General features: G+C 28.5%; 2 protein-coding genes across 3 annotated transcripts in view; one reads left to right on the top strand and one right to left on the bottom strand.

Annotated features, from left to right (window-relative positions):
- LOC107446656 (putative tRNA (uracil-O(2)-)-methyltransferase) overlaps nucleotides 1–23,227 on the bottom strand; it is a 28,038-nt gene extending 4,811 nt beyond the window's left edge. The window contains exons 1-10 of the mRNA XM_087154362.1: nucleotides 23,021–23,227; nucleotides 20,607–21,016; nucleotides 20,426–20,528; nucleotides 17,360–17,579; nucleotides 17,207–17,281; nucleotides 10,693–10,800; nucleotides 10,437–10,508; nucleotides 9,505–9,605; nucleotides 7,124–7,307; nucleotides 5,460–5,787 (exon numbers count right to left, since the gene is read on the bottom strand). Coding sequence (XP_087010488.1) covers nucleotides 5,460–5,787; nucleotides 7,124–7,307; nucleotides 9,505–9,605; nucleotides 10,437–10,508; nucleotides 10,693–10,800; nucleotides 17,207–17,281; nucleotides 17,360–17,579; nucleotides 20,426–20,528; nucleotides 20,607–21,006 — 1,591 coding nt within the window. The 5' untranslated portion in view covers nucleotides 21,007–21,016; nucleotides 23,021–23,227. The remainder of the gene's footprint in view (nucleotides 1–5,459; nucleotides 5,788–7,123; nucleotides 7,308–9,504; nucleotides 9,606–10,436; nucleotides 10,509–10,692; nucleotides 10,801–17,206; nucleotides 17,282–17,359; nucleotides 17,580–20,425; nucleotides 20,529–20,606; nucleotides 21,017–23,020) is intronic.
- Nucleotides 23,228–23,323: 96 nt separating this feature from the next.
- LOC107446657 (cysteine-rich with EGF-like domain protein 2) overlaps nucleotides 23,324–27,826 on the top strand; it is a 28,579-nt gene continuing 24,076 nt past the window's right edge. Inside the window, exons 1-2 of one of the 2 annotated variants that reach the window (XM_016061350.4) lie at nucleotides 23,324–23,402; nucleotides 24,272–24,436. In XM_016061350.4, coding sequence (XP_015916836.1) covers nucleotides 24,272–24,436 — 165 coding nt within the window. In that variant the 5' untranslated portion in view covers nucleotides 23,324–23,402. Of the gene's footprint in view, nucleotides 23,575–24,271; nucleotides 24,437–27,826 lie in introns of both variants that reach the window. The other variant, XM_016061349.4, reaches the window with a different exon arrangement.

The following is a 27,826-nucleotide window of genomic DNA, read 5'->3' as shown; positions in this document are numbered from 1 at the left end:
CAATGTAAAATCGGGCTTCCACTGCACATATACAGTCGAGGATCCCTATGGCGACCTTTGTGATAGTTCTAAAAGTACTTGACCAATTATAAGAAAATATTGCTTTAATAAGAATTGGGAAATTAACAAAAAGGTTGGTAATAATACAACCTTTTTTTCTACATTAATATGTGCGTAAAAAGTGCCATTTAAAATATTTTACTTCATAGGAAAAATGCATTATTAATAATATGCTGATTCAGACCTGCCATTTTCGATAAATAACATACATCAAGATAACTGTGAAAACCACATCTGTTAACTAGAAAATAATCCACACAAGAAGACTGGCATTTCACAAAAAAAAAGAATACAACTTTTATACAAAAAAGTATGATCGATAAATTTATTGTATTCTTTGAAAAGAAAGTTACACAAGTAATGAACGACTATAAATTACGACCATCTAGGATTTCAAATAAAAATTTAGGAGGTCATTTTTCCTATATTCAAAGGGATTACAAGAAGTTTAGATTCTGTAGCAATATCAAAAGAAATTATAGTTTAAATAATTTCTTTGAAACTTTTCTTAAAATCAAAGGACTAAATTTTGGTCGGCATTATTGGAATGACAGGTTTAGTGTGGACAGTCTAATGAACATTAACATTGTGTCTATGGAATAGTAAACAATACCTTATACATCATAAGTTGTTACAATGAAAGGGGTCATACTAAAAAGCGTAAGCTGTATATATATACATATATATGTAGCTACAAAAATATTAAATGTGTTAAGCATTTAAATCGAAATTTACTTGTATATAGTATAGGTTTGGTTACAAGGGGTCGAAAGTAACATTTTAGCAAAAAACGCAAGTTTCTTCCACAATGGAAAAATTTTTCTGGAAGAAATAGGTTTTCCAACAAAAGTGGAAGAAACTTTCTTGTTATTGTATTAGACTACAAATCACACATTGTATTCATAAATACAAATAGCATACTAATTTTAGTGACCAAATAGTGTTAACACTAGAAAGACTGAAACTTAGTCTATACCTATATTGTCCAAAAGCAGTCAAAACGACTGCATTATGAAAGAAAAATTAATGTGTAAATAAATTTGTTCAATTAATTTTAATATTTTTTATATTATTCACAGATATATAACATGTTATTAGTAAATATTAAAAATAAAAAATTTACTTCACTTGGAAAAAAAAATAAATTTATGCATTATTACTTGTACATTTTTTGCAATTAAAAAGATGTCAAAATCACTTCCTTGAGCAATCAAGTGTTAAGAATGAACGTTGTATAGTGAAGTTATTTATCAATAGATATATTTAATACAGACATTATTTTTACATACTTAATAGTATAATAAGTTAATTATAATTTATAAAGTAAATCTAAGAATTTTATTTGTAAATCAAGATTAATTACATAAAATTTAAAAAACATATTGATAAAATAGTAAACAACTTCTAAGCTTTCTTAATAATTGATTTGAATATCATGAAAAAAAAAGAAGCAAAAGTAGCATATGTAGTGTTAGTAGGAAAATATTGTGGAGATAGGTGCATATTTATTGATTGTCATTACTTTGTGCACTTAGAAAATTATAAATGCTAATTTTTATAAATAACTTGAGAATGTTTAAATGTATGGTTTTATTCATGAATTCCTGATCTTTCTCTTATTTTCAAATTAAATATTCATTTTATACAATTAAAAAAAAATGAAGTGGTAAGCAAATTTAAATGTATTTTTTCTTTATATTTGAGCTCAAAATCATAAACATTTTAAATATGCATGTTATAGCTAAGTTTACTTTTCTTCTCTTTCATATTTTGATAGCCTCCCAGTATTTTACTTAAGATTTACTAATAACTGTAATAAATTACTAATAGGTGTAATAAATTTTAACAAAGAAATAATTTTTGTATTAATCTTTTACTAGGTTAAGTGATATTTTATTCTTTAGATAATTCTATCTTTAAACAGAATATGCAGTAAACATAAAATAATATATGAACACATAATTTGTTTAGAAATAAGCATACATATTTACATAGATATATGGGTGATTCTTTTTAAACATGACAATTCGGACCAAAAATTTTCTTCAAATTTAAAGTCTTCAAAATAATCTAAATTTTTTTTGTATACTTCCTTAGTTACATTTATTAATATCTTACAGACAGCAGTGTAGTTTATTGACAGTTGCTCGAGAAAAAAAATAAAATAGAAATTCACCAAATCTTGAATGCAAGGAAAATGACATATTAGCTTAGAAGTTTAAAAAACAGTCATTTTAAGTTAATTGTAAGTAACTCAACTTAAGCCCTTATGTTAGATGGACCATAAATTGCTTAGATTTATTCTTTTTATCCACTGTAGAAAGAATAAAATTTTTTTGTTGCTGATATGTACAGAATAAAATTGTGTATAATAATCAATAATTAAATAAATAAATAACTTTGATTACATCCAACCATATTACAATTATACATAAACTTGGCATTAGGTTAATATTTGCTTTTCCTTTTTACAGTATTAGCAGTTAAAAAAAACTCTGTTAACACTTCAATGTCCTGGATTTCATAAGCCAGGAAAATGACAGCCAGGATAATGACAAATTCGCCATTTTATAGCATGTAACTTTACTTTAATATTTTGGCCTAAGACGTTTACATTCTGCAGAAAACAACAGGATTTCTTAAAATAACTCAGATAAATCTATGTAGTTTATGTTATTAATGATTTCCAGAAGCCAGGAAAATGACAACACAAAAACTTACTCACCTTGAAAAATTTTTTGAAATAGATTTTGAACCAGAAAAAATTGGTTCTTTATTCATGTTACAAGACATATTCATATAGGAGGGTATCTAATCAATCTATTAACATAAGATATTGATTGCTGGCTCTATCTATTTTGGTTATAAACCACTAAATAAAAGTAGCCAGGAAAATGACAGATTTCCTTGGGACAAACAAATTATTGACAGAAAAAATAATTTTAAACGAAGTTTTTGTAAATAATACCCTCTGCGTGTATTCTAGAAATGCTACCGGTTGAGATAAAAAAAATTAGATATTGAAAAATTTATGGGAAGTTTTAAAACTAGTTATTATTGGTAACATTTTTGGGACATGACATTTTGGAAAATGACATTTTGAAGTTCAATTAAATTTTTTAACTATACAAAACAGTCGATGCTAGTGCAAAGTCATTTTAAAATGCTCACAGCAATGCAATTTATACATTTTTTTTTAAAAAAAGTTCTTTTAGTATTATAGTACAGTAGGGTACCGATTATCCGGAATGATCGGGGACCATCGCTATTCCGGATAACTGTTTTTTCCGGTTTTCTGAATTGCTGCAAAAAACAGTTTTTTTTTATTGCTAAACCCAACTAAAAAAATTTTTTTGGAAATAATCATAAAAAGAAGAAAAAACGATGAAGCAATACACTAATGATTATTTCCAAAATGATGGTAAGGTAAACATGTTTCAAAAAAGAAAGAAAAACCCTAAAATATTATGAGGAAAAAAAATATTCTTCAAAAAAATGGCAGGAAAATTTATCGAATTTCATTCCGGTTTTTTGGTTTTCTGATTTCCGGATAACGGGTTCTGTACTGTATTAGATCTTGGAGCAAGGGACAGTGAAATGTCATATTTCGTGAGAATCACCCATATAAGTGTATATATTTATTCAGAAAAATAAGGATAACGTAAACTACTGTAATAGATTTTAAAATTTTTCATACAAATAATGAACAATATGAAAGTTATTCTCTTAAAAAATTTTTTTGCTTATATACTTATATTATAAAATAAATATAATTTTATTTTTTATTAAATATATATATATATACAGGGTGGTCCCGAATTCATGGTACAAACTTTAATGGTAGGTACAGGACATTGTAACAATGATTTATTGTATAGGAATGTATAGTCGCAAGTGACGCGGTGAGGCGTAAACAGGAGAAATAACGGCCGAAAGGAATAACAAAGATTTTATTGAAAGCGTTGTTGACAAGTGTCATGTTTACAGTAAGTGTTCAAAATTGCATCCACCAGAAGCGATACATGCTTGACAGCGTCGGTGGAGCGATTGGCGTACACGTTCAAAGTTGCCTGGTATTTCACGCACACCTGCAGCAGTTACAGATATGCGAGCGACGAGATCCTCATCTGAGTCAACTGGAGTCTCATACACAAGATGCTTTAGATGTCCCCATAAAAAGTAATCGAGGCTCGATAAATCGGGAGATCGGGGTGGCCAAGGGATTGGACCACCACGCCCAATCCAGCGAGCACCAAACGTGGCATTCAGGTAATTCCGTACATCAATGCTGAAGTGTGCTGGCGCCCCATCGTGCTGAAACCACATGCGGTTACGAATGGCGATCGGAACATCATGCAGCAGTTGTGGTAACACTTCTTTCAGAAAAATAAGATAGCTTCCTCCACTGAGTCGCGAGGGTAGTAAGTATGGGCCAATCAAAAAGTCGTTCACAATACCAGCCCACACATTAATACAGAAACGTTGTTGAAACACATGTTGAAACACATGTATGAGTTGCATGTGAATTATCGGTTGCCCACACACGGGAATTGTGCGCATTAAAGACACCCTTCGTAAAAATGTCGCTTCATCTGTAAATAGCACATCACCAACGAAATCCGGCTGCAACACACATTGCTGCATCACCCACAGGCAGAAGTTCACGTGGAGAGGATAATCTGCCGGATTCAATGCTTGTACTTTCTGAAAATGGAAGGGGTGTAAGCGATTTTCGTTTAACACTCTGCATACAGTCTGATGACTCACACCTACGTCACGCGCAACAGTTCTTGTGCTTGACTCGGGTCTATTAGCCACAATGTTCAAGATGCTTTCTTCCAGCCTTGGAGTGCGTACAGCTATTAATCGACCAGCTTCATGTCTGTTGACGTCGAACGCACCTGTTTCACAAAGTTGACTATGTAACCGTTGAAAAATTCTATGATCCGGCATTCGTCGATCAGGATACTCAGCGCGATACATTCGTAACGCAGCTCTGCCGTTACCATTTGCACGGCCGTACATGTAATGTATGTCTGCTTTTTCTGCATACGTAAAGTCACCCATCGTCTACGGCAGCACAATTGTGAATGGCGCTTTTCCCTACTGCGTTGCATCATTTTCAACGGCGGCTAGACATCTACTGCCCTCTACCGGCAATGATACCAACCGATCACTACATTTCTCCTTCCTTTTATTTCCCCTGTTTACGCCTCACCGCGTCACTTGCGACTATGCATTCCTATGCAATAAATCATTGTTACAATGTCCTGTACCTACCATTAAAGTTTGTACCATGAATTCGGGACCACCCTGTATATATATGTGTGTGTGTGTGAGTAAATTATTAAAAATTTACAACAAAATTTAAAAAAAAATGAGTAAATAGATGTAACTACCCCCAGAATTCCAAGATATTAGCTCTTCCTCTCGATTTATAAGTATATAGTCTTCAGTTGAAAGCAAAATTTTAATGACTTCAAAAACTATATTATTGATCACATTCTTATCCAAATTTGTGCAATTTTGAATACGTTCTACTTGCTCCCTGTGCTTGAAATCTGAACCAACAGATGTTTTCAATCTCTTATATAAAAGCTGTTCACTTGATTTCTTATTCAACTTTTCATTGAATTTCAGCTCAGAATTAATAAGTTGTGTACGTTGTAAATCCACTGCAGCCTCTTCTTGCATTTCATATGATCGAGCTGTACAGACAAAGCAACTCTGAAAAATAATATTTAAAATTACAAAGCATATTTAATATAAAATCTTTTATAATTTTTTTTAATTTGAAACTTATGACAAACAGTAATTCCAAAATTACAATGAATACTCTGAAATTAAAAATAATCACAATTCAACTTTTTGACCTTATAGTATCAACTTTTTGACTAGGAATAAGAATAGGTGTCCTGTCCCTCTTTCTTCATTCACAGAGAACGTAAGATGTTTCAGGTTTATTGAGTGTTAATATCAAAAGAAACAGTAGTTTGAATCAGTTCTTCGAATTTTTTAACCATTGACTTATTTTCAACTGAAAAATTTTTATTTTAAAAATGCAAAAATGTTTAACATCTTTCTGTTTATCTGTTATGGGAAAGATTTTTTTAGAATAAATAAAATTAAACAAAATCAGGATCACTATATTAAAATGAATGGTTCGATTTGGACTTTAAAATGGGTGTTAATAACACTGAGTCTATAGAATAACCAAACTTCATGTCTCTGTCACTATAATGGATGGAATCACAGTAGATAGGATCATACTAAAGAATGTAGACTGTATTTATAATTTTATTAATTTATTTTTTAAGTGAGATAAAAAAAAAGCATTAGAAAACTCTTCAAATTTTTTTTATTGCTCTTTGAATAATATTAAAAAGGCTTATTTTAATACATAAAAAATACTTATTTACAAAGGAAAAGAATAATTTATTTTACATGAAGTTTGACCTAAAGGCTTACCATATTAATTTTGCTTTATAAATAAGTTCATAAATTTTCTATCGATTCATTATCAGTGTTAATCTTTTTTAAAGCGTTAATCAAGCCTTATCAATACAGGTGAAACAAAAATCGCTAATGGCTGACTAAATATCCGATAGAAGACACAAACAATTAAATTTGCTATGTTTTTTAAAAAATTGCAAATATATGCAACATTTCTAGAATATATTTACAATTCGTATTTAATAAGTTTAATTTACCATTTATTAAAATTTCGTAAGCAGCAAGATATTAATTGAGAATAATTTTATCAAATTTTGTGAAGTCTCTGTTTTAAAAAATATTATCAATATAGCTGTTTTATATAATAAAGTATTTTGATTTGATTAAAAAAATTTTTTTGGGGAAGTTTTCATACTACACTTAATCATATCTTACACTGTAATCAATTTAAAAACACCAACTTACCAACAAAGTCACTAGGTGGGGCCACAACATTTAAATGATTTTGGCTAGCACTATTCAGAAGTGAAGAGGTTGTGTAGGGAATTTACAATACATCTCATATATGTAGAGCACTTATATTTATCTGCATTTAAAATTAATAACTTACCCTTTTAGTAGATGGTATTCTTAATTTATCCTTCTGTACAACAAATCCTGATATTTCACATATATTATGAATAAACTTTAAGTAGGATTGATAGCGAGAAAGACCAGCATCACAATGAGCATATTTTCCATTAAAAGTGTAATAGCAACAAGGCATTAAAAATATCTTCATCGAATAACTAGATCTAAACGAAAATAATGAACTATTAAAAACTTATGTTTAATTAACAAATTAAATTTTTGATAAACAATTTTAGAAACTAATTTAGAAAGAAACACATTTAGAAAAAAAAATTAATTGTTTGGAAGAGTAAAATAAATTTAATTATTAAAAACTATGGCCATTGCATGAGTTATGAATTTCTGTAATAACAAAATTTGTTTTTTTTGTTTATCAACCCAAACTAACTTCTGTCACTAGCATATTTTCTCATTTTATGTTCCAAGAATGCTAATTAACTGTAAGAAAAATTTTTAGGTCCATTTGTACTACTATTTTATATAGGAGTTCATTCTTTTTAAGTTGAAGTCAATGTTAGAAGGATACGAAAAATTTTTTTTGGGTCAGAAATCCACCATGTGGATGACATAGTTGGATGTGGATGTTTAGAGAATTTTTTAAAATTTACAAAATCCAGGAGAATTTTAATTAAACCAGTAGACTAGGAGAAACTGGGAAAATCCAGTAGGTTTAGTAGAATTACACTTGAATAAAATATAAAATAACATCTGTTATAAGATGAAATTTATAAATAATTTTAATCATATACAGTTAACCTTCAATAACAGCAACCCATTTATTATAAACATAAAAACTCATACATAAAGTCCCTCTTGCTATTTCTCAGACATAATGTTTTTTAAATACTCGTGAGAACATTTGAACCAAGTCACTTAGTTTGAAATAGTGACTGAAAATTAGATAAACTTCTCTATAAGTTTTGAGAAAATATCTTCAAAAACAAGTGTTACAAAATTTGGTGCTTTCAAAACAAAACGGTTCTATTTACAATCACTTATATGTAAGTGAAATTTCAAAAGAAATATTTTAAACCAGTATTCTTTTGATTTTAATGCAATTCAAACATGTATCTCAAATTCATTTTAAGACCTCTAGGTTTCTATTCTATAATCTAAAATTTTGTAAAATATAGATAGCACTGGGGTTAAATTTTGTTGCATTTATACAAATGCTTGATCTTGCCTAATTCGGGAATGAGGACTTCAAATCTAAAATTAGTTTTACTCCTAAAGCCACAGATTATTTTTAAATGACATTTTTAGCCTATTTTTTGTTGAAATGTACAAGTTTAAAAACATTATATAAAACAAAAAATTCCGTAAATGTTGCTACAAACTTCTAAGCAGGTTAGGGTACATCATCAGGATTAAAACTGTATATGGAGCCATGTCTGGAGATGTCATCGTACATGACTGGGGACGTTTCCCTGTTATGAACAGTTTAGAAGTACAAGAAGAAACAGTTCATAATAGGGAAGCATCTCTAGTGGTATTTCATGACATTTCTGAACATGGGTTTCTATTCAATTCTAATCCTGATGATGTGCCCTGACTCCTCTAGAAGTTTGTTGCAAATTTACACTACCCCTTGTTATGTATAATGTTTTTAAACTTGCACATTTTGACAAAAAATAGACCAAAAATATTTTTAAAAAACTGTAGTCGGAGAAAAGAATTGCAGATTTGAAATCAGCAATACAAAATTATTGAAGATTTGTTCAAAAATCTCATCTTACATAAAAAAAAAAAAAAAAATTCCTCTGTGTAATTAAAAAAGAAAATTTCACTGTCATACAAGAGCTTTGGCCCACCCAGGGCTGCCATGCTATTGATTGATGCATTCATTCTTAATCTTTGTAAATTCCTTTTCAAAGGGCACAATAAATTTATGAAGCACACTTTAATTTGTTAGAAAATTTTATTCTGCATTTTTGTGTCAGGTTTATTTGCTTGGATGGTTTATTTTTTAATTAAAGCATGTGGTAATCAAACTCTCTTAGATTTTGTTTTTGTTGAGATTTACTAGTTCTCTGGACATATCAAAGTAAATAAAATGGTTACTCGCAATACATTATATTTAACCTTTTGAGTTATCATAAATTATTTTATTTATTTATTTTTTTTAAAGTATAGCACAATTTGAGCAGTATTAGTTGCCAGCATTTATTAGCAATAAGTGATTATTTACACTATTTAATTGCACCCAAGACAAAGTGACCTGAGATTATAAAATCCATTTTTCATTTGGATGGCAGGTTTATATAAGATTAAATTCAAAATTGCGTCATTCAATTTATCAGAATTAAAAAAAAACAACCTATAAGATGTATTTGATTTAATAAGAATTATAAAGCTATTCACCTAGCAGCAATTACAGGTATCCATGGGGTTAACTCATCAGGATGGTTTCCAATAATCCAATCATATTCTAAAAAATGTTGATTTGGATCCACTGTCATTTCCTGTAAATGAAAAGTTTGGTAATGCAATTTTATGAAATTCACAAGAAAAATGGAATAAATAAGTACTTGCTATATATCTATAATTAAAACAAATAATTTACTTTCATAAAGGCAATCAAAAAAAAAAAAAGAAAAAGAAATTAGAATATTTTCATGAGTTTGAGTTATTTTATTTTTAAACATGACTTACACATTTTAACCCATTTGATTATTATTAAAAATAATGTCTTTATTACAAAGGTTTGAAAATTTCAATTACTTGAATCCTTCCTATATTCCAGATAGTTTGGCTTTCACTGCATATTACTGAACGAATATTTAATGCAAAATATTTTCACATGAGCTACTGAAATTTATATAGTAGCCATTATTCCTTTTTGTTCATTGATAAGCTTAGATCTACAAGAGGATTTTGAAGCAATCTGTGCCAGGTAAAGAAAAACAAATTACAGTAAATTTTGCATTAGAGTTAAACATAAAACATGACATGTTTAGAACGGAAGAAAATTTGTTTGAAAATGGAAACAACTGTATTTTAAGGCATATACCATTTTTTTTTATGATTTTACTGCAACACAAAAATTGTCTAGAATGTACTGTAAGTGTCATCTTTGTCCAGACATTACGTCACTTTACTTATAAATTTGTATGCTTGAGAAATTTTATTGATTACTTAGAAAATATATAATTTGAACTTAAATTGTAGTTTATTTCAAAATTCACTTGCTGTTATATGTTATAAACCAGCAAACAGACCCCGGTTGTGATTTCTTCAGACTCAAAAATTAAATAGAGTGAAAGCATGCTACATGTAAAACAAAAAAATCTTACAAACAATTTGTTTCTGGATTCAAAAGCATCCCATATTTTTCTTCTTCTCAGATCTATTCCAAGTCCATCGTACTGTAAAAAAAATTAGAAATTTACTAATGTTACAAATCTATGTTATAAAAACATCAAAAAGTAGTAATAATTTTCTCTGCAATCACTCAAAACATGAATAAGTACTTCCAAAATCATAATTTAGTTTATTTTTAAGTGAAAAAAAATAAAGTTTCTAAAATCTTATAAAGTGAAAGAGAGTTACCCCTTCAGAGGATAATATATCAACCAGAAGTCCATTGCCACAACCTAAGTCAAGAAATGTTTGTTTCTTCTCTGAACCATTTCTTATCCTTTCTTCTTCCCACAAAGTCTTTAGGATATGAAAAAAAAAAGATAAATATTTAAATGCATAAAATTAAAAATGTACAAACTGTAAGATTTATTAAGTAAATGAAACAGCCTTATCAGAAGTTAAGACTTTAAAGACAGAATACATAAGGCAACATATTTTTTTAGCACATTGCAAGATAAAAGTGACCAAATCAATAATTGGCCAAAAAGAGGTAATTACTAAAGTCATTTAAACACCCATTTTTTTTCTGGAAAAAAGCCTAAATTAATATAAATAGCAGTACACCTAAGCATATTGTTTAGGACTTTTCTTTTCCTAAAAAGATAAAAAGGCTTTTAAGCAACTTATGCATATTATCTTATTTTTGCAGATTATATTCTTGGTCACCTTTGAGAGCATACAAACATTATTTCATGATTAAAAAAATCTGGTATATGTTAACAATTTGAAAAGCTAAATTGGTCACATTTTTATTCAAAACATATCCGTTATCTCTGACATTATCAATAACTATTGCTGCTTTTAAAAGAGGTTTTGCAACTCAAAATAGAATATAAAAAAAAAAAAAAAAAAAACAAGCTTTACATAGTGATAAGCATTTAGACGACTTTTCCAGATTGTCTCATGAAAGATTTGTAACATTTCATTGATCAACAGAAACTGATCTTACTGATCAAACTAGTTTTGCATACTTTTATTCTGCCAACCAGGTGGCCGAGTGGTTAGCGTGATTGACTGCGGGTTCGAATCCTGCCCAGGGCATGGAAGTTTTTTTCTCTCTCTGTGTTCTATGTCCTCCCTCCTTTGTGTAAATGTGATCCGCTCTATAAACGGGTTTGTGGTTGTGTGACGTGGGCGACGCTGCTCCACCGCTGTGGCTTCGCCACAGGTGCCCACTGGGTAACGAGAAGAGAATAGCAGTTCTGGCATTTCTGTGGCCAATAGGACAAACCCCAAGTGCCTGCCATTAAAAAAAAGAAAAAAAAAACTTTTATTCTCTTAATTTACATTCTTTCGATAAGTGTATGGTGGTTCGACGGGGAGCAAAGCTGTTGACTTGTATATGAAACATGCAATTTAACATACATTTTTATTCTAAAATAAATTGAATTGTTGCCTCAATTAAAATATAAATTAGGTTAAGGCTAAAAGCTGGGTATTTCTGTGACCAGTATTACCTTGCTCATTTGCCAGAGTTCTGCAGGTAGGAATTTATTTACATTAGAAAGAAAAATTGATTTCAAGCACCATATTGTGCCTTACTTGCATGGATGCATGCTGATGAATCTGCTGTAATAGTTGAATTTCACAAGGTCACTCATTCTGCTCAGTTGTAATCATGATGTGCTTGGAAATGAAATCAGACATTCTGAGTGAAGACATATAACTCAGCACTATGTTTTAATTGGAGTGAAAAGTTAACTCAGAGCTTTGAATCTTAGGATACTGTTTTCGAATCATTGATTTTGCTATAAGTGATTCAATGAATTAACAAACTTCTATTTGTTTATCAGTGGCTGATATGAGATGTGTTTATCTTGTTTGTGTTTATGCCTCTGAATTTATAGAATAACAATTGGACGTACTTCTCTGATTGTCTGGTCAGTTATTGAGTGAAACATCAGACTATCTTTTAACACCAACAATAAATATGGCAATTATGGCATAAACTTCGAACATACTGTTAAATGGAGGAAACATAAAAAATGCATAGAAATTTAAATTCCAGATATTTCATTAATAATATTTTTAGTAACCTAAGTACAAGTAACACGTAAATGGAGGGAAAAAAAAATTGAAATTTAAGTGTAATATTGTTTTTGGGTTAGCAGCAATTTTAGAGTGTTTACTTGGTATAATTTATCTGTTAGTTACAGGCATAAGAATACACAGATTAAAACACTTTTTTAATGACAAGTTTCATACAGTTTTTAAAATCTCAGTCTTTCCAGAAACATTTTTAAAACAAATGAAATTTAAATAAAGCATTTGAATTCTTTCGATTCCTGATAAAGTAACAATGCCACCATAAATCAGCCTGGCTTTTTCAATTGCTTTTTTGGCAATTATTACCAAGGAATTTTTCATGGTTTTTCAAACCTTGATGTTTTTATACGACATTATAACGTACCATGAATTTCGAATCACATATTTCAACAATAGCTTTTTGACTCATTCGAAATGGCACCATTCCACTGTAAACTCGTGTGGTTTTGTCGATTGCTTTTTCGCAAGTTATTATTAAAGATTTTCATGTAATTTTTTAAAATATTGTTTTCAATGCAAAATTATTTTTCATGGTGGATTTCAAACTGTACATTTGAGGAATTACTTCTAGATGTATTATATTTGCTATGATTTTGTTGTAAATCTACGTAGTTTTGTCAACAGTTATAGCAATAAGTTTTCTATTGTTTCTTTAACACACGCTTTATTCATCACAAATTTGCAAAAATTCTCAACTTGGAGGTAATATTTTTACATGAGGTTCTACTGAGGTGAAAAGCCAAAGTCACAAAACCTTGGATTTCACTTCTTTGATACTTAAATTTTTTGATCATATAACAATGAATAAAAATCACACAAAAAAGCAGAGGATTTTCATCTTTATAGATGAAATCCTCTGCTGATGAAGATTTTATAATCTGCATTAAAAAATCTTCATCAGCAGAGGATTTTAATGGCAGTGATTTACATACTTAATATCAGTTTTAAAATTTTATTCCTTAATTTTAAATTTTATCCCTCAAAAATCAATAGAAGAAAGAAATTATTACCTAAAATTTCTTCAGGATGACACTGATAAGTGTATTTTGATAACTGTTTAAATATTACATAAGCTTGTTTTTGACGAATTTTAATCTAATAGTATAAAACAAGTTATTTTTCTATTAGTTGCCTTTGCTGAAAATAGAGATTTCAACACTCTTTTATCACAAAATAAAAAATTTCTTTCTGCCATTTGATTGAAATTTTAAAAATAAATTTTTTACATAGTTTGATACTAAAAGAATTCTATAGTAATATTTCTGTCAAAAAAACCTTTAATTTTACTTTTGTTTAATAGTATAATCAGACATAACTACATTGTATTGGTTATTGTTCTTAATTGTCAAAACCTATAAGCTATTGAGCTTTCGGTCATATATATATATATATATATATATATATATATATATATATATATATATATATATATATATAGGTATATATATATTCACACAAATCTTTTCTTCTTAGTATGCACTTTTCTTTTTGAATAAATTAGTAAAAAATAACTGGTTTGTTGGAGAAATGATGAAGAATGCTATGTGATTAAGGATAGTTAAATTGTTTATAATATTCTACAATGCAGAAAAAAGGAAGACAATCACCAATTTTAAAATAAAAACTGAGTAACAAAATCAACTTTTTGAAGGACCAGCACACTTTGTTAATTTTTTTAATAAAAAAAATAATAAGAGAAGATTGTAAAACAAGTTTTACAGCATGCATTATATATCTTGCAAATAAGCAACGTTTGTTCAAGATGTATTAAGATGCTTTTCTTTTAAATGATTGAGTATACAGAGGTGATTGCGAGCCAAAGTCAAAATTCCGAAAAATTTCTTGAGTTTAAAAAAAAGAAGAAGTTTAAATTGAAAAAGATTTAAACTAGGTTATTTTTCCATTTTCTCAATATTTCTTAGCTTACTTAAACTATATTTAAAATTTTACACATACCTATACCATTTAAACATACCTATGATGACCCAGAAAAGTAATTATAATTTACAAATATGTCTTTCTTTCTTGTGTTTATGATTAAAACAACTATTTACTGATAAAAAATTAATATTAATCATGAATGTAAGCTTATAAAGTATCTCTCGGGCTCTCCCTGACAAGCAAATAAAATAAATTGTGTTTTTAAATTCCACCTTTGAAAATTTGATTTCCGGAAACTTCTGTGATTGATGATTTTTTTAAACATCTGGACCTCCGATCTCCAGAAACTTCCGGATCACTGTTAGCAAAAATTCCGGAAATGCCGATTTTTTCAGGAGCACAATCAGCCCTGAGTATATGAAAGAATATATCTTATAAATTGTTTTATAGCTGAGAAATGGCAGAGGATTTATTTTTGCTAAAGTTAAAATATATTATAATTATTAGTTGCTGTCAAACTTTGATTTAGAGTATTCACCAACAACAATAAATTGGCTTACTTCAAACCTGTATTGCTATATCCAAAGAGCATTCAAATAGAACAATCACTTACTCAGTGATTGCGTAAGTATCTCAGGAGTGGGGGAGCTCTCTCCCTGTGTATGCATGCATATATATATATATATATATATATATATATATATATATATATATATATATATATATACACACACACACACATATATATATATGTGTGTATATAATTTGAAGTGTTTTAAAATTAAAATATAATTAATAAAAGAAATAGTTTGCTAGTAAATTATTTACCATTTAACAGTATTTTTTTTAAAAATTCTGCTTCACAGTTTTTTATTTTGTTTGCTTTGACATTTGAAATCAAGATGTATATTTCCTTAGCAGGGAGATGAATAGAAGATGATTAAGTAGCAGTTTTCACTAAGAAAATGCTAAAGCTCTCTTGAAATTGAAACATTTTTTTAGAATTCACAAAAAAAAAAAAAAAAAAAAAAATTGCAATTTTAGAAGGGGCTGGGTCCCTTTATTTCTAAAATGTAAGGGGGCTCAAGTCCCCTCCGCCCCCTGATTCTGCTGTACCTGCACCTACTTTTAAAAAATCAAAACAAAACTGACAATTTTATATGCACAATACATATAGGAATCTAACAATTATATTATGCAAGTAAAATATTTTAAAATGCTAACTTACTGTTTTAACTATACAAATCTTTCCAATGTCTTTCTTAAGCTTAAAGATATATATATATATATTTATCCAAGCAATTTTTCTTTTCAAAGTTGAGAATCATATGCTGAAATCCAAAATCGAAATAGTTCTGTAAAAATTATAACTATTCAACTCAACAGCACTAGAACAAACTTACTGGTGTGAATCCTATGTATTCTTTGAGTAAGAACTAATATTCTACAACTGAATTCATAACAAATTTGTAAACTAAGCGACAGGGTAAATATGATTGAAAATAATTCTTCATGTAAGGGAAGATCATAAATAGGTAAATAACTGATTATTTTATCATTAAAAAAAAACAATTATTTTTCTAGCAATACAGAGTTAATGGTTACCCCATTCAATTGTTTTTGAGGCATTAAAGAGAACATCTTAACATCACTGAAACAATTTCATAAAATTTGTGGCATTGTATGAACAAGGTAAATAACCGAAAAATTTTCTATGCCTTGTTTGTCCTAAGTGCAGTTTAAAAATTTCTTAGACTCTCGTTTGGCTCTGATTTCATAACATCATAATGTGACCAATAGTAAATTGTATCCAAATTTTTTCAATTAAATCAACACAAAATTATGAATTGTTAACCAATATTACAACAAACTCACCAAGGACCACTATCACTGACTGTGACATTTACAATTTTATGTCATTTAAAAGTTATTTTTTTTCTCCCAAAGTCTTTTTTCATTTTGTATAATGTATGCTTCATTTTGTGTAAGTTGAATTTTTATTTCTAATATTTCAATAATTTGTTTTAGTTACTTTTGATTCTAAGTATTTCTACCAGTTTTCTAACATAGTAAAATGAACTTAGCATTTACAGAATAATGTCATTCTTCAAAAAATTAGATTTGTAAATAACAGTATCTTTTTAAAGATGTATTTTATATCAGCAGAGAATACTTTATTAGATAATTAATATACCAAACCTAATTAATATATTTAGAAAAAAATTATTTATACTTTTTTGTATTAAAACAATTATATCTATGTAACAAAATTAAAAATATTTTATAGAAATAAAATTAGAATTCCTATAACATAAATGTACAGTTTAAATATGTTCAATCAACTTGGAAAAATTAAATCTAGATGAACATAACATTTAGTTTTTAACTTTATAATACATTGAATTTAGTTAAATTAAATTATTAATTAAATTATATAATTAAGTTAATATTAAATTATGCAATCTTTGCTTTTAGTAACAACCTTTTCTGAATAACTTGATTATCTGATAATTTTTAACTTTTGCCTGGTTATCTGTAAAGAAAAATATATGACACTAAATAGGGTTTAGAAATAATTCAAGATGGCATTGAAAAGGGTTTTAACTACTACATTTCCTCCACAAAAATAATTAAAATTCCAGCAATTTTAAAACAGACATTTTAGCAAAAGAGGAAGGTTCGTTAAGTAAGTGTTTCAGTAATTTAATGTTTATTTCTTAAAAAAAATTTTCAGCTTTGTATAAGAGAAAAATGAAAAAATTTTTTAGTGACTTACAATGAGATAAGCGCAAATAGAAATGTCTTCATAAACATATTTAAAAGGATCTGTGCTATTGTAATCAGGCCAAATCTGAAAAAAAAAAACATACTAAGTAACGAAATAGAAATTTTTTAGCTCCTAAAACTAATTAAATACAAAGCACAATACCTTAACATAGTGTTTTCCATATTTATCTTTAAGTTTGTGAAGATTTTCATTATAGAGCTTTGCTGAAACCAAATTAAGAGAGGGTAAAACAGTTTCTTCAGGATGAAATTTACACCATTTGTAGATCTTTGGCAAAATATCTGATGCAAGCCACTTTTCTGATTTGCAGTTATTAGCATTATTTTGGTCGCAAGAGTTACGTGAAACTTCTAACATAAGCCTGAAAAATTAAAGGGTAAATGAAAAATATAATAAAATTATAATTGCAATGAAATCTCTACAAAATTCTTTACTAAGTGAAACCCAGGGAATAAAGTATTTACAAGAAGTCCACTTTTAACTTTATCTATTATTTGTGTTAGAACTCTTTTAACTACATTTGATTTGATGGCAACTCATATGGGGTTATAATTAGGGATGTAATGAATATTCGGTCACTATGCGGTATTTGCCCTCTTTGGTTCAAAATCCAGCTGGCTGAATATTTGGCCAGATAATAGGCAAAATATTCAGCAAAGCATTTTTTAGAAAAGTATTTTTCAACAGAGTTGTTTTGGGGGGAATTTGGATAGATTTCATAAAGAATAATTTAAAATCGTATTTTTTACAATAAACTATTAGAAAGTTTTTACACATATTTGTTACATTTTAAAACTTGTTAATTTATGTTCTGAAGGACATATGGAAAAGCAAAATTTGGAGAAATTGTAACTTGATTACTTTATACTGAACCATAAGTTATGTACTGCTGATTTTTCATAAAATTAATTCAAGCCAGTCTATTCGTCATTTTTTAACACTTTTTTTTTCAAGAATTGAGAACTTTTTTTAAGTTTGTTTAATTTTTGTTGTTTTTCTGTTCTAATTGTAGCACAGCATTATAACGGAGTGGTTCTTATATACTTTATTTTTTATTGAACTTTTTTCCCGTACGGTAACAGGTAACCTTGAAAATTGTGATTTTCATCATTAAAGTTACATTTCTGAACAGAAAACAATTTTTTTTCTTCTGTTTCTCAACTTTTATTTTTATCAGCATTTTTATTATGACACAGAATTTTTCAAAGAGCGTTTCTAATGCGTACGCACCGGAAATATCGGGAAAACTGGAAATTGCCAAGGAAAAGGAGATTCAACAAAGAAAAAGTCAGGGAAAAGGGTAATTTTACCACAAAACCGGGAATTATCAGGGAATTTGATACCCTATCAAATTTTGAGATTTCACTTTTCTGTTTCCAACCATAATTTGCGCATGTGCAGTAAAGAATTATATATATATAAAAAATACAAATAAATTTTTTTTCCTGTACTGACCGTCATTAAGTATGTCCTCGAAATTCTATTATTCTTAAGCGTTTTTGGAGTAATGTCAACTAGATGTCCAACTTAAATAATTGGAAACTTTTGCCTCGAGTGTAATGACATGTTCGGTTCTTTGAATTCACTTTTGTCTATCAATTTTCCTCATCCTTCATTTATTATGTATAAAACTATGTTTATTTCTAACGTCAACTATGTTTATTTATTAAATACCTCTTAAAGAATTTTTTTTTTTAATTTAATGAATTCTAATTCCTTAGAGGTGGGGTAACATTAGCAAGTTTTGCCTGATGTGAAATCACATCTGCTTCCGTGAAAAATCGTCTTTTATGATATTTTTTCAGTTTAGTAAAAAAAAAAAACTATTGTTTATTCATATGCATAAGATTATTTATTGCTAAAAGCAGACGATATTTTATGAAGCAGATTGCAGCGTTCTTTTTTTACCAAGTGATAGATTTCTGATTACACTTAGTCTTTTTTTCTTCCCCTGATCATAAAAAATATAGTACTTAATAAATTAGTCCTTTCTATTCATGCAATTCATGATAAAGATTATTTTTTAAAATTCAGTTGATCACATTATATCCTGCTTTATCTTGGGTTTTGAAATTAAGTTAGCGCTTCTTTTAATTTTATTTTCCATCTGGTTATTTTAGTCTTTTTATTTAATTTGATCAAGCGTTATGATTGTATTTTATCATTTTCCTTGTAAGTTTTTATTGTATTTTGTCATTTATTTTTTCCTTATTATTGGGTATGAAACATAGTGCATTTTTTAATCATTAATTTTGTTTTACATTAGTTAATTTGGTGATTTTAATAAGTCTTTAGTTTATTACAATTTGGCTTAAATTTTATAATTTTTTAAATGTTTTTTTAAAATTAATTTTGCATTTTACCATCATACTTTATATTTTTCTATCTATTTATTTATCTTATTTATGATTCATTCTCTTTAAAATAAAAAATCTTAACATATTGCATTTTAGTTTTTTTTAAAAAATGTTCTCCCTTTATTTTTTGTTACCTTGTAACTTTGTTTCATAATTTAGGATAATTTATTTACCTTATAGTTAAGGATTAAAATATGTTTTTATTCTTGATTTATTGTTGCTTGTCTGTTGATGCAAAGCATTATTTTTTAGTTATTTATTCTATTCGATTTAATATAATAAATATGGATTAATTTATATGCAATATGGATTATTTAAATATTTGTCATTTTCTCTTTATCTGTTATAATATGTTTTTTCAATAATTTTCTTTTTAAACTAGGATTACTCAACTAAGTTTTGCAATCTTATTGGTGCTTATCTTTCCCATAATAAATTTTTCTTATGGATGCTAATATATAGGATTTTAATTATTTATTGCGTTTTCATTTTTAAAAATGTTTTTATGGTAACTAAATGCAATTTATTAGATGGACGCCTAGGATCGTAGTCCCCCTCAGCATGTCACTGGTACCAGCTTCCCTGAGAAGTAAACATTCTTCTGTTAAGAATCTTTCTGCTGGGAACCTTAGGCTCTTTTGTATAGAAAAACTTACGCCTTCTTTACCATGTACACATTCTTAGTTTCTTCCTCCTGTTTATAATATACTTCAAAAATTTCCTTTGCAGAAGATTTTATTCTTATAAAATAATGCAAATTTAAAAATAATTAAAAATTTAAATCGATTTAAATTTTGATTAAATCATTTATACATATTTATCAAGATGGTTATTAAAAATTTTTTCTCACTTGTTATTATTCAATAGGATCCTATATGGAAAAGCAGGAGATAAAGGATATAAGGTATCAGGAGTTTTTACAGGATAAAAAGCAACACTGCAGCTAGATTTATCTGGAAAAAAAAATAGGATAAACAATATTTACAAATAAGTAATTATTTCAAAATTAAAATATATATATATATTCCTACCAGCAACAGAAACTTCTACCATGTCTTCATACAATTTCATATTTCTTGAAAGTAAATTTCTTACAAATAACATCTTAGAACCATTATCATCTGTAGCAGAAATAGTTTTTTTTATAGGTTCATTAGATTTGATGTAAGTCGAAGGTATGCTTTTCAGCAAGTCATGAAGAGTCGCCATATTTAGAATTTCTTCATTAAAAAGCCTTAAAAGAGTGCCATTTAAGTCTTCATTGAAGTGATTATGCATAGCAGTCTTAGTTTCTAATAGCTGGGCAGCTAAAAGTCTACGATTTAAAAGATGAGGTCTTTCTATATAAACACTGACTCCATTCCAAAAGTCATCTGTTGAGATTGATTCAACACATTCAAACTCATTTATTACTTTCCACTGTTCATCCATACTGTGATATCTAAGGAAAAAAAATATATATATGGGTCATTCCAAAAATACAGATCCCTTTTGATAAAAAGGAAATAGAAAAAGAAAAATGTTTTTCAAACTAAAATGCATCTATGATAGTTAATTATTTATTAAAAAACCAAAATCAAGCTTTAGCAGCAAACTTTTAAAAAATTATTAATCACTTTATTATCCCATTTCTAAATCGAAAAATAAATAAGCAATTTTGCACTGGTAACACTTAGATGTGAAGTTCTTTTGTACATATAAAGTTTTTTTTACTTATGCATATACATTTGTTTTTAAATAAGCACTCATAAAGACAAAACTCATGTGGAGTTTTATCTTTAATGTTTTCAACTTAGATTTTGATTCAAAATCAAAACAAGTTAAAAGATATCTTTAAAGTATTGTTATTAATTATTATATCAAAGAATAGAAGTTAACTGAAAGTAGCAAAAAATCTCATTTTTTCTTTTTCATATAAAAAGAACAGGTTTTAAAAATTTGCAGACAATTTTGAATTAATTAAATCTTTCTTACAAGTTCAAATAAAATAATCTAAACTACGCATTTGTTAAACTCCAAAATATGCCCTCAATTTAAAAACAAATCATTAGAATCAAAATAATTAGGATTTAAATAAAAAAAATATTTAAATCAAATGAGTTTTTTTTAAAAACAAAATTAGCAATCTTACCAGTGCCAGTTATTATACCAATAAACATTTTAAGTCAACATATTACAAATCAATAAATAGATTTAAAAATGTATAGAGCTTTTATTTATTTTTTTGTATATGTAGGTAACATAGTTCTGAGTAAATCTTCCATAAGAAGTTATAAAAATGAATAGGTTATCTGAAGTTTGGAAGAATATCAGAGGATACTGTGAAACTGTATCGTGGCATCTAAGCACTCACACAAATAATGAAGATATTCATTTAAATGGTTTGTTTCTCTTTATTTAGGGTTTGAAAAATGCTAGTAGTCAAAATTTCATGATATGACTAATTTGTTTTTAGACAAAGTTTTATTTTTGACTGGCTTTTAAATCCAATCAATGTTTAAAAAAACAACAACAGCCTGGCTCGGGTAGCCTGGTTGTTAGGGCACTGGGCCCACGTCCAAGAGGTTGTGGGTTCGATCCCTTCCAGTGGAAGACTCCCAGTGTAGTAAATGGTGACTGATGCACATTAAATCTGTCAAGTCACAAAGTCCTCCATGCTGCTATAACAAATCATACCTCTAGGGGTACTGATCCAGGAGTTTCCTCATCTTCTGGATTGGTTCAAAATTACAAGGCTACAGGGTAGAACATTAGTAGTCTTAAACTCAAAATTTTGGGTCGGCAGTTCAATGACGGTCATAAAATAAAATATATCAGAGGAAGTTTTAATTCACTTAACAAAAAGTGCTCTTTACAATAAATGCACCCTGACCCTTTTTAAGAGAAATGTGAAAACTGTCTCCTGTACTAGACAATTTCTTTTACATAGGTACTGATACAGAAATCTTTCATTAACTTTTCATCTTGTTAGCTATTTACACTTATTTTTAACATCCATAATTTTGAACAATGGCTTTAAAAATTACTGTAAATTATAAAAGTGGATTAAGCACTTTATAATTGAGCAGCATATTTTATAAGATTTGCCTATATGATGCATATTTGTATAACATTTTAAACTATTCTGTAAATTTATAAGGGGGATTATCATAACTACGGCAAGTTGGCGACGAGTTTCGTTTGTTGGCCGATGAAGGAAGATAGCGTTTCTGGTGACCTTTTTAAATAAGTCGCCAAGAGGTTACCGACACTTGGCCTTGCCGTAGTTATGATGAAAATCACATTAAACAGAGAAATAATTTGTTAAAGCCTTATACAAAATATACCACACAACCATAATATTGATTTCATAGAATTTCTTTCGTAGAAATTGTAATGTGGGATAGTTTTTCCTTAAACTCAAATACAACAAACAGATTTGGAAATTTAAAATCAAAATATTTACCACTTCAAAGAAAATGATTTGAAATATGGCAAATGATTTTCAAGAGTACTTCTCCAATTAAATGTCCTCAGGTACGATGTAACATATTGTGCAATGCTATGTCAGGCAATTGTAATCGTTAATTTCCACTTCCCTGCTACTTCGCACTTCAAAACCAAAACCAAACAAACCACGTGTAAGCTATGTTTACTTGGTTAGATTTCACCTGTCTATTTCTGCTGACTACGAGACTACCTAAATGTACTCTGGTTTTATGAGGGCCGTTAACAGACAAAAATAGGCATTTTAAAACGTATTACTAAAGAAATATAAACAAACAACTATCGATTTTGTACTTACCGGCGATAAGCATTGTAGCTACACGTCTAATATTCGTAGTTCCGTATGTAAAAAAATTGTTAAATCGTGTGTTAACAATTTAATTTCATTTCTTTTAAATTTTGCAAGATGTTGAAAAGCGGTTTTATTACTAAACAGTACTAAAATATTCATGTTTCAATAATTCATAGTGTGATAGAGTTGGAAATTTTTTAACGAGAAAGGAAGTATTAAAAGTATGCCAAAAGAAAAAATTATAAAATTTTGTAGTTTTCTTCCCATTGCTTGTTTTTATCATTAGAAATGTATTGTTTTTCTTTTTTTAATAAACAGAGCGGGCAAATTGTATTAAATAGATTATAATTTGGTTGAAAGAAGTCTTTTATTTTTTTCCATTTATTATTTTATTGGTAAACAGATATCCATTTCCCAAGCTTTTTTCATTAAAATTCACCCATTCAAATGTTGAAAACATTTATTTTTCTTCTTTTTTTGTCTCTTCTGTTCTTTGAAGCTGCATAAAATTATAGTTTATACTAAAGCACTATTTTTCACAAATGGGAAGAGTGACATTTTTGCTCAAAGCATTGGTTTTAATTTTTTTTAAGATACATAATTAATCAATAAGATAAGACTTTTTTTAAAAATATCTCAGCTAATAATTATAATATAAATTTAGCTTACATTTCTTTCATTGTTTTGAAAGTAGGTGATTTATGTAAGTAAGAAAAAAAAATTCTTTGATATTCTTTCAATTATTTTGATTGATTCATTATAATCTGTCGAATAATAAACCTTGCTGAACTAAGTATTCTACATTTGTATTAACAATTGTTTAAAATTCTGTATTCAACCAAAATCATTATTTGATGCACATTCTGATTTCTTTATTTTAATCTATGCATTTCATATTTTTATCTTTTTTATTTATAGATGGATCTTCATTTCTATTTCATTTTATTCTTCGTCATATACATTGATGCACAAGAGGTAGATATTAATTCAGAGACAAAAGTTGATTCTAAAGCTTCAAAGAAAAAGACAGAAGTTTTACCTCCTTGTCAAGCTTGCAAAATGTTAGCTAATTCTTTTAAAAAGGTAAAAGAAAAAATTTAGTTTTGTTTTGCTCTTACCTTTTACAAAAGCTCAATAATTTTAATCAAATGGACAGTGTTTATTATATAGTATTAACTTGAATGCTGATAAAATTCTTTTGAGTTCCACTATTTTTAAGACTATTTGATTATAGATAGATAATATGGCTAGCATGAAACTGTGCATTGGGTGAAACACCTAGATTCGAGTTTAGTACTTCTTACTAAATACACTTTCCAAAATATTATTGTTGAAACAAATCATGACATAGATAATAAATTTTTTATCTTTAAGAAAAAAATCTTTTTGTTTATGTTTTGCTTTTTGTTCTGAATTGAAGAAGAATGAACAACATTCCCTTATATATTTTAAAAATAAGTATATTCTATTGTATTCTATTATAATGTAAACATCAATAATTTCAATAGTATATCACCAGGGAAACCTAAAAATGTAACAGAAATTTATTTTTTTATGTTTCAATGAAGTTTTTAGATACTCAACTCTCAGTTCCTGTTCAATTTGAGCGTGCAAGGTTTATATGCACTTGGAAAAAAATAATAAAAAGTGGTAGTAATGTTAATATAAACTTTTTTTTTATACCAGTTTAAAAAATTTTTTCCAGATGCGTACGAACTCTGTCCTGTCTTTTTTTACTTTGATTGTCCTCTTTTTCAAAAATATCAGGAAGTCCTAGAGACCCCCTTTGCCAAGTAATCAAAATTACACAGCTACAAATTATACAAGTTCAAGAGGCTATATATAAATGAAGATTAATAAGTGCGATTCCAAAGCATTGCTTGTTGAAGATACATCCCTTCCTCCGGGCAACATCAAAACGTTTAATTAGACAAGGGGGTAGTTTCAAGAAAAGGGGATGTCGCTGATTGGTAAGACATATGTTTTAAAACTAGACCAGTGGCAAGAGAGAAATTATAGCGTTTCTATTTTATGGTTTTTATTTATTTTTTAAATCGTGTAGTACAAATATTTTTCTTAATTGTTAGCCTTTCAAAATTCTCAATCATTTTTATTTCCTCAGATTGTTACATTTTAATTCAAAATTATTAATATAAAAGATCCCAAATATTTTATTCTATTAATAAATTGTTGACTGGAGCTGAATTAACTTGTCACTGCCTTCGGCCATGACGAATATTCCTAAGTATAATTTCATTTCATTCAGTAAAAAGAAAATTTATTGGAGTTTATTTAGAATGTTTTATTTTACTTCCATATTCAATTACAAAATAATAGTCGGTGACATGACATAGTTTCTGTGTAAAATTGCTTTTCAACAAAGTGTTAATACAGAATTAGTACCACAGGTTTTGTTTTCAATTCTATTAGGTCTAATCATTTTGATCTAATCCATAAAATTGTTTTTTGAACTTCTTATTTAATTGAACTTTTTATTTAATTATTGGCTTACTTTAAAAACTTATTAAATGTATTTAGCCAAGGAGATTAAAGGTTAATTTTAGTTAGCTGTCAAAAATTTTTCTATTCCTAATAGTGAGTTAATTTGTTGTTTTAATAATTTAATTGAATGTTATTTTCAGGTAATTAAATTTCTTTGTGTATATATATTTTATTAATTTTATTTTGTTCTATTGTAGGATTTAATTTAAATAGTTTGCATTTAATTCAATTTTGCTCTACTTAATTGATATTGTTATGATTTACTGTTATTATTACCAAAAAATGTAGACCACTTAGCCGCATAGAGTATTGCCCAGGGTACACCACGAGGAGGTAGGTCTACTATGAACCCCACACTCACTCATTCATAACATGCAGGGAGAGCTCTCTTAAGGGGGGCTTAGAAATGATTCAAAATAGGGCTTTGAGAGTAGTGACTGGTGCGGTTAAAACAACCCCAATTGAAGCCATGCTACTTTTGACAAATAGCAGACCTGTTCAAGTCATTATTGAAGAACGGACCTTGCTGGACTAATTATCAAGCTAAAGAGAGAAACCTGAAAACTCAACTTGGATTCATTCAAAAGGTTCAGTCTTTGAAAGAAAATTTTGAATTTTGCAACGTGATTAAAAATAACTTAAAACCACAAAATCCTATCGAATCAGAAGAAATTATATCAAACCTAAATCTTAAAAATTATATTATAAAGAAACAAACAGTACCTGAAATTTTAAAATCCCTTGCATTGGAGACCATATATACTGAGTACCCAAAACATCAATGGCTACACGTTTATACAGATGGCTCTTACTCTGACTCGCAAATGGCTGCTGGATCTGGTGTTTTCTCTGATATCTTTTCCTTCTACTCATTGTCGGGACATACAAAACGGCCTTCGATGGTGAAGTACATGCTATATATATTGCATTGAAACAACTGTTGGCCATCCATTCAAAATTTGAAAAAGTTGCATTGCTGTCAGATTCCCAGGCTGCAATCCAGGGGATCAGCTCAAGGGGAGACACTTTGTCGGATGAAGTGCTTCAGTGTCGGAGACTTATCATACTTTTGGCACTAAAAAACAAAAGAGTAGTCATCCATTGGATTCCCAGCCATTGTAACATCTATGGTAACGAGCAAGCTGACTTTCTTGCTTGTAAGGGAACATAAATCCTTCAACAAAGTTGTTATGGATTGTTATTCCATTCCATAAAGCTACATATAAAAAACATAATGAAAATGAATGCCTTTGCTGTCCTACAAGAAAGCATTAGGAATAAGAACTGGAGTGAGACAGATATGAAGGCAGTACCAGATAAGCCTCGTCGAGATGCAGTAGCCACCTTTAGACTCCTAACAGTTCATGATTGTCTTGGAGAACACCTGCATTGGATAGGTATTTATGACCACCTTCAGTGTCAACTGTGTGGTTCTGGAGCACCAATAGAGAGCACCTCCATTGCTGTAGGAGGCTCCACAGACTTTACTCGGACACCGCAAGATATTGGCATGCGAAAGAGCTGTTGGGAAGATGACTTCAATCTTTTGTTATTTTCTATTTTTATTGTTCCTCTGTGTTATTGTTTGTATGCCATTGGAAATGAAATAAAAAAAACTGTTATTATATGAATCGATTTTGTTCTATATAATTGAAATTACCATTGAATAAACCCTATTGTTATCATTACGTCAACAAATAATTTAGCTAATAATAATATAAGAAAATTATTCACTTCTCAGGTCTCCCACCTAACAAGGCTGTTTACTCCTCACACCTAGTCACTCGCATCCAGTTTTTAAGGGTGACTAATTTTTATTATGCAGCCTCATATTATTTATCAATTTGCTGAACATCTAGATTAATTTCTTTCTTGATTTTATTTTTCATGAGTTTAAATCTATGATAATTTATGAAAATGTTCTTCATTTGTCTGAAATATTGAGGGGTACTTAAAGAGATTTCTAATTAT

The sequence above is a fragment of the Parasteatoda tepidariorum genome, chromosome 11, assembly GCF_982258835.1.
Source record: "Parasteatoda tepidariorum strain Cologne lab strain chromosome 11, Ptep-v5.0, whole genome shotgun sequence".
Lineage (NCBI taxonomy): Eukaryota > Metazoa > Arthropoda > Arachnida > Araneae > Theridiidae > Parasteatoda > Parasteatoda tepidariorum.
The sequence above is the reverse complement of the archived record's forward strand: the minus strand, read 5'-3'. Positions and strand labels throughout refer to the sequence as shown.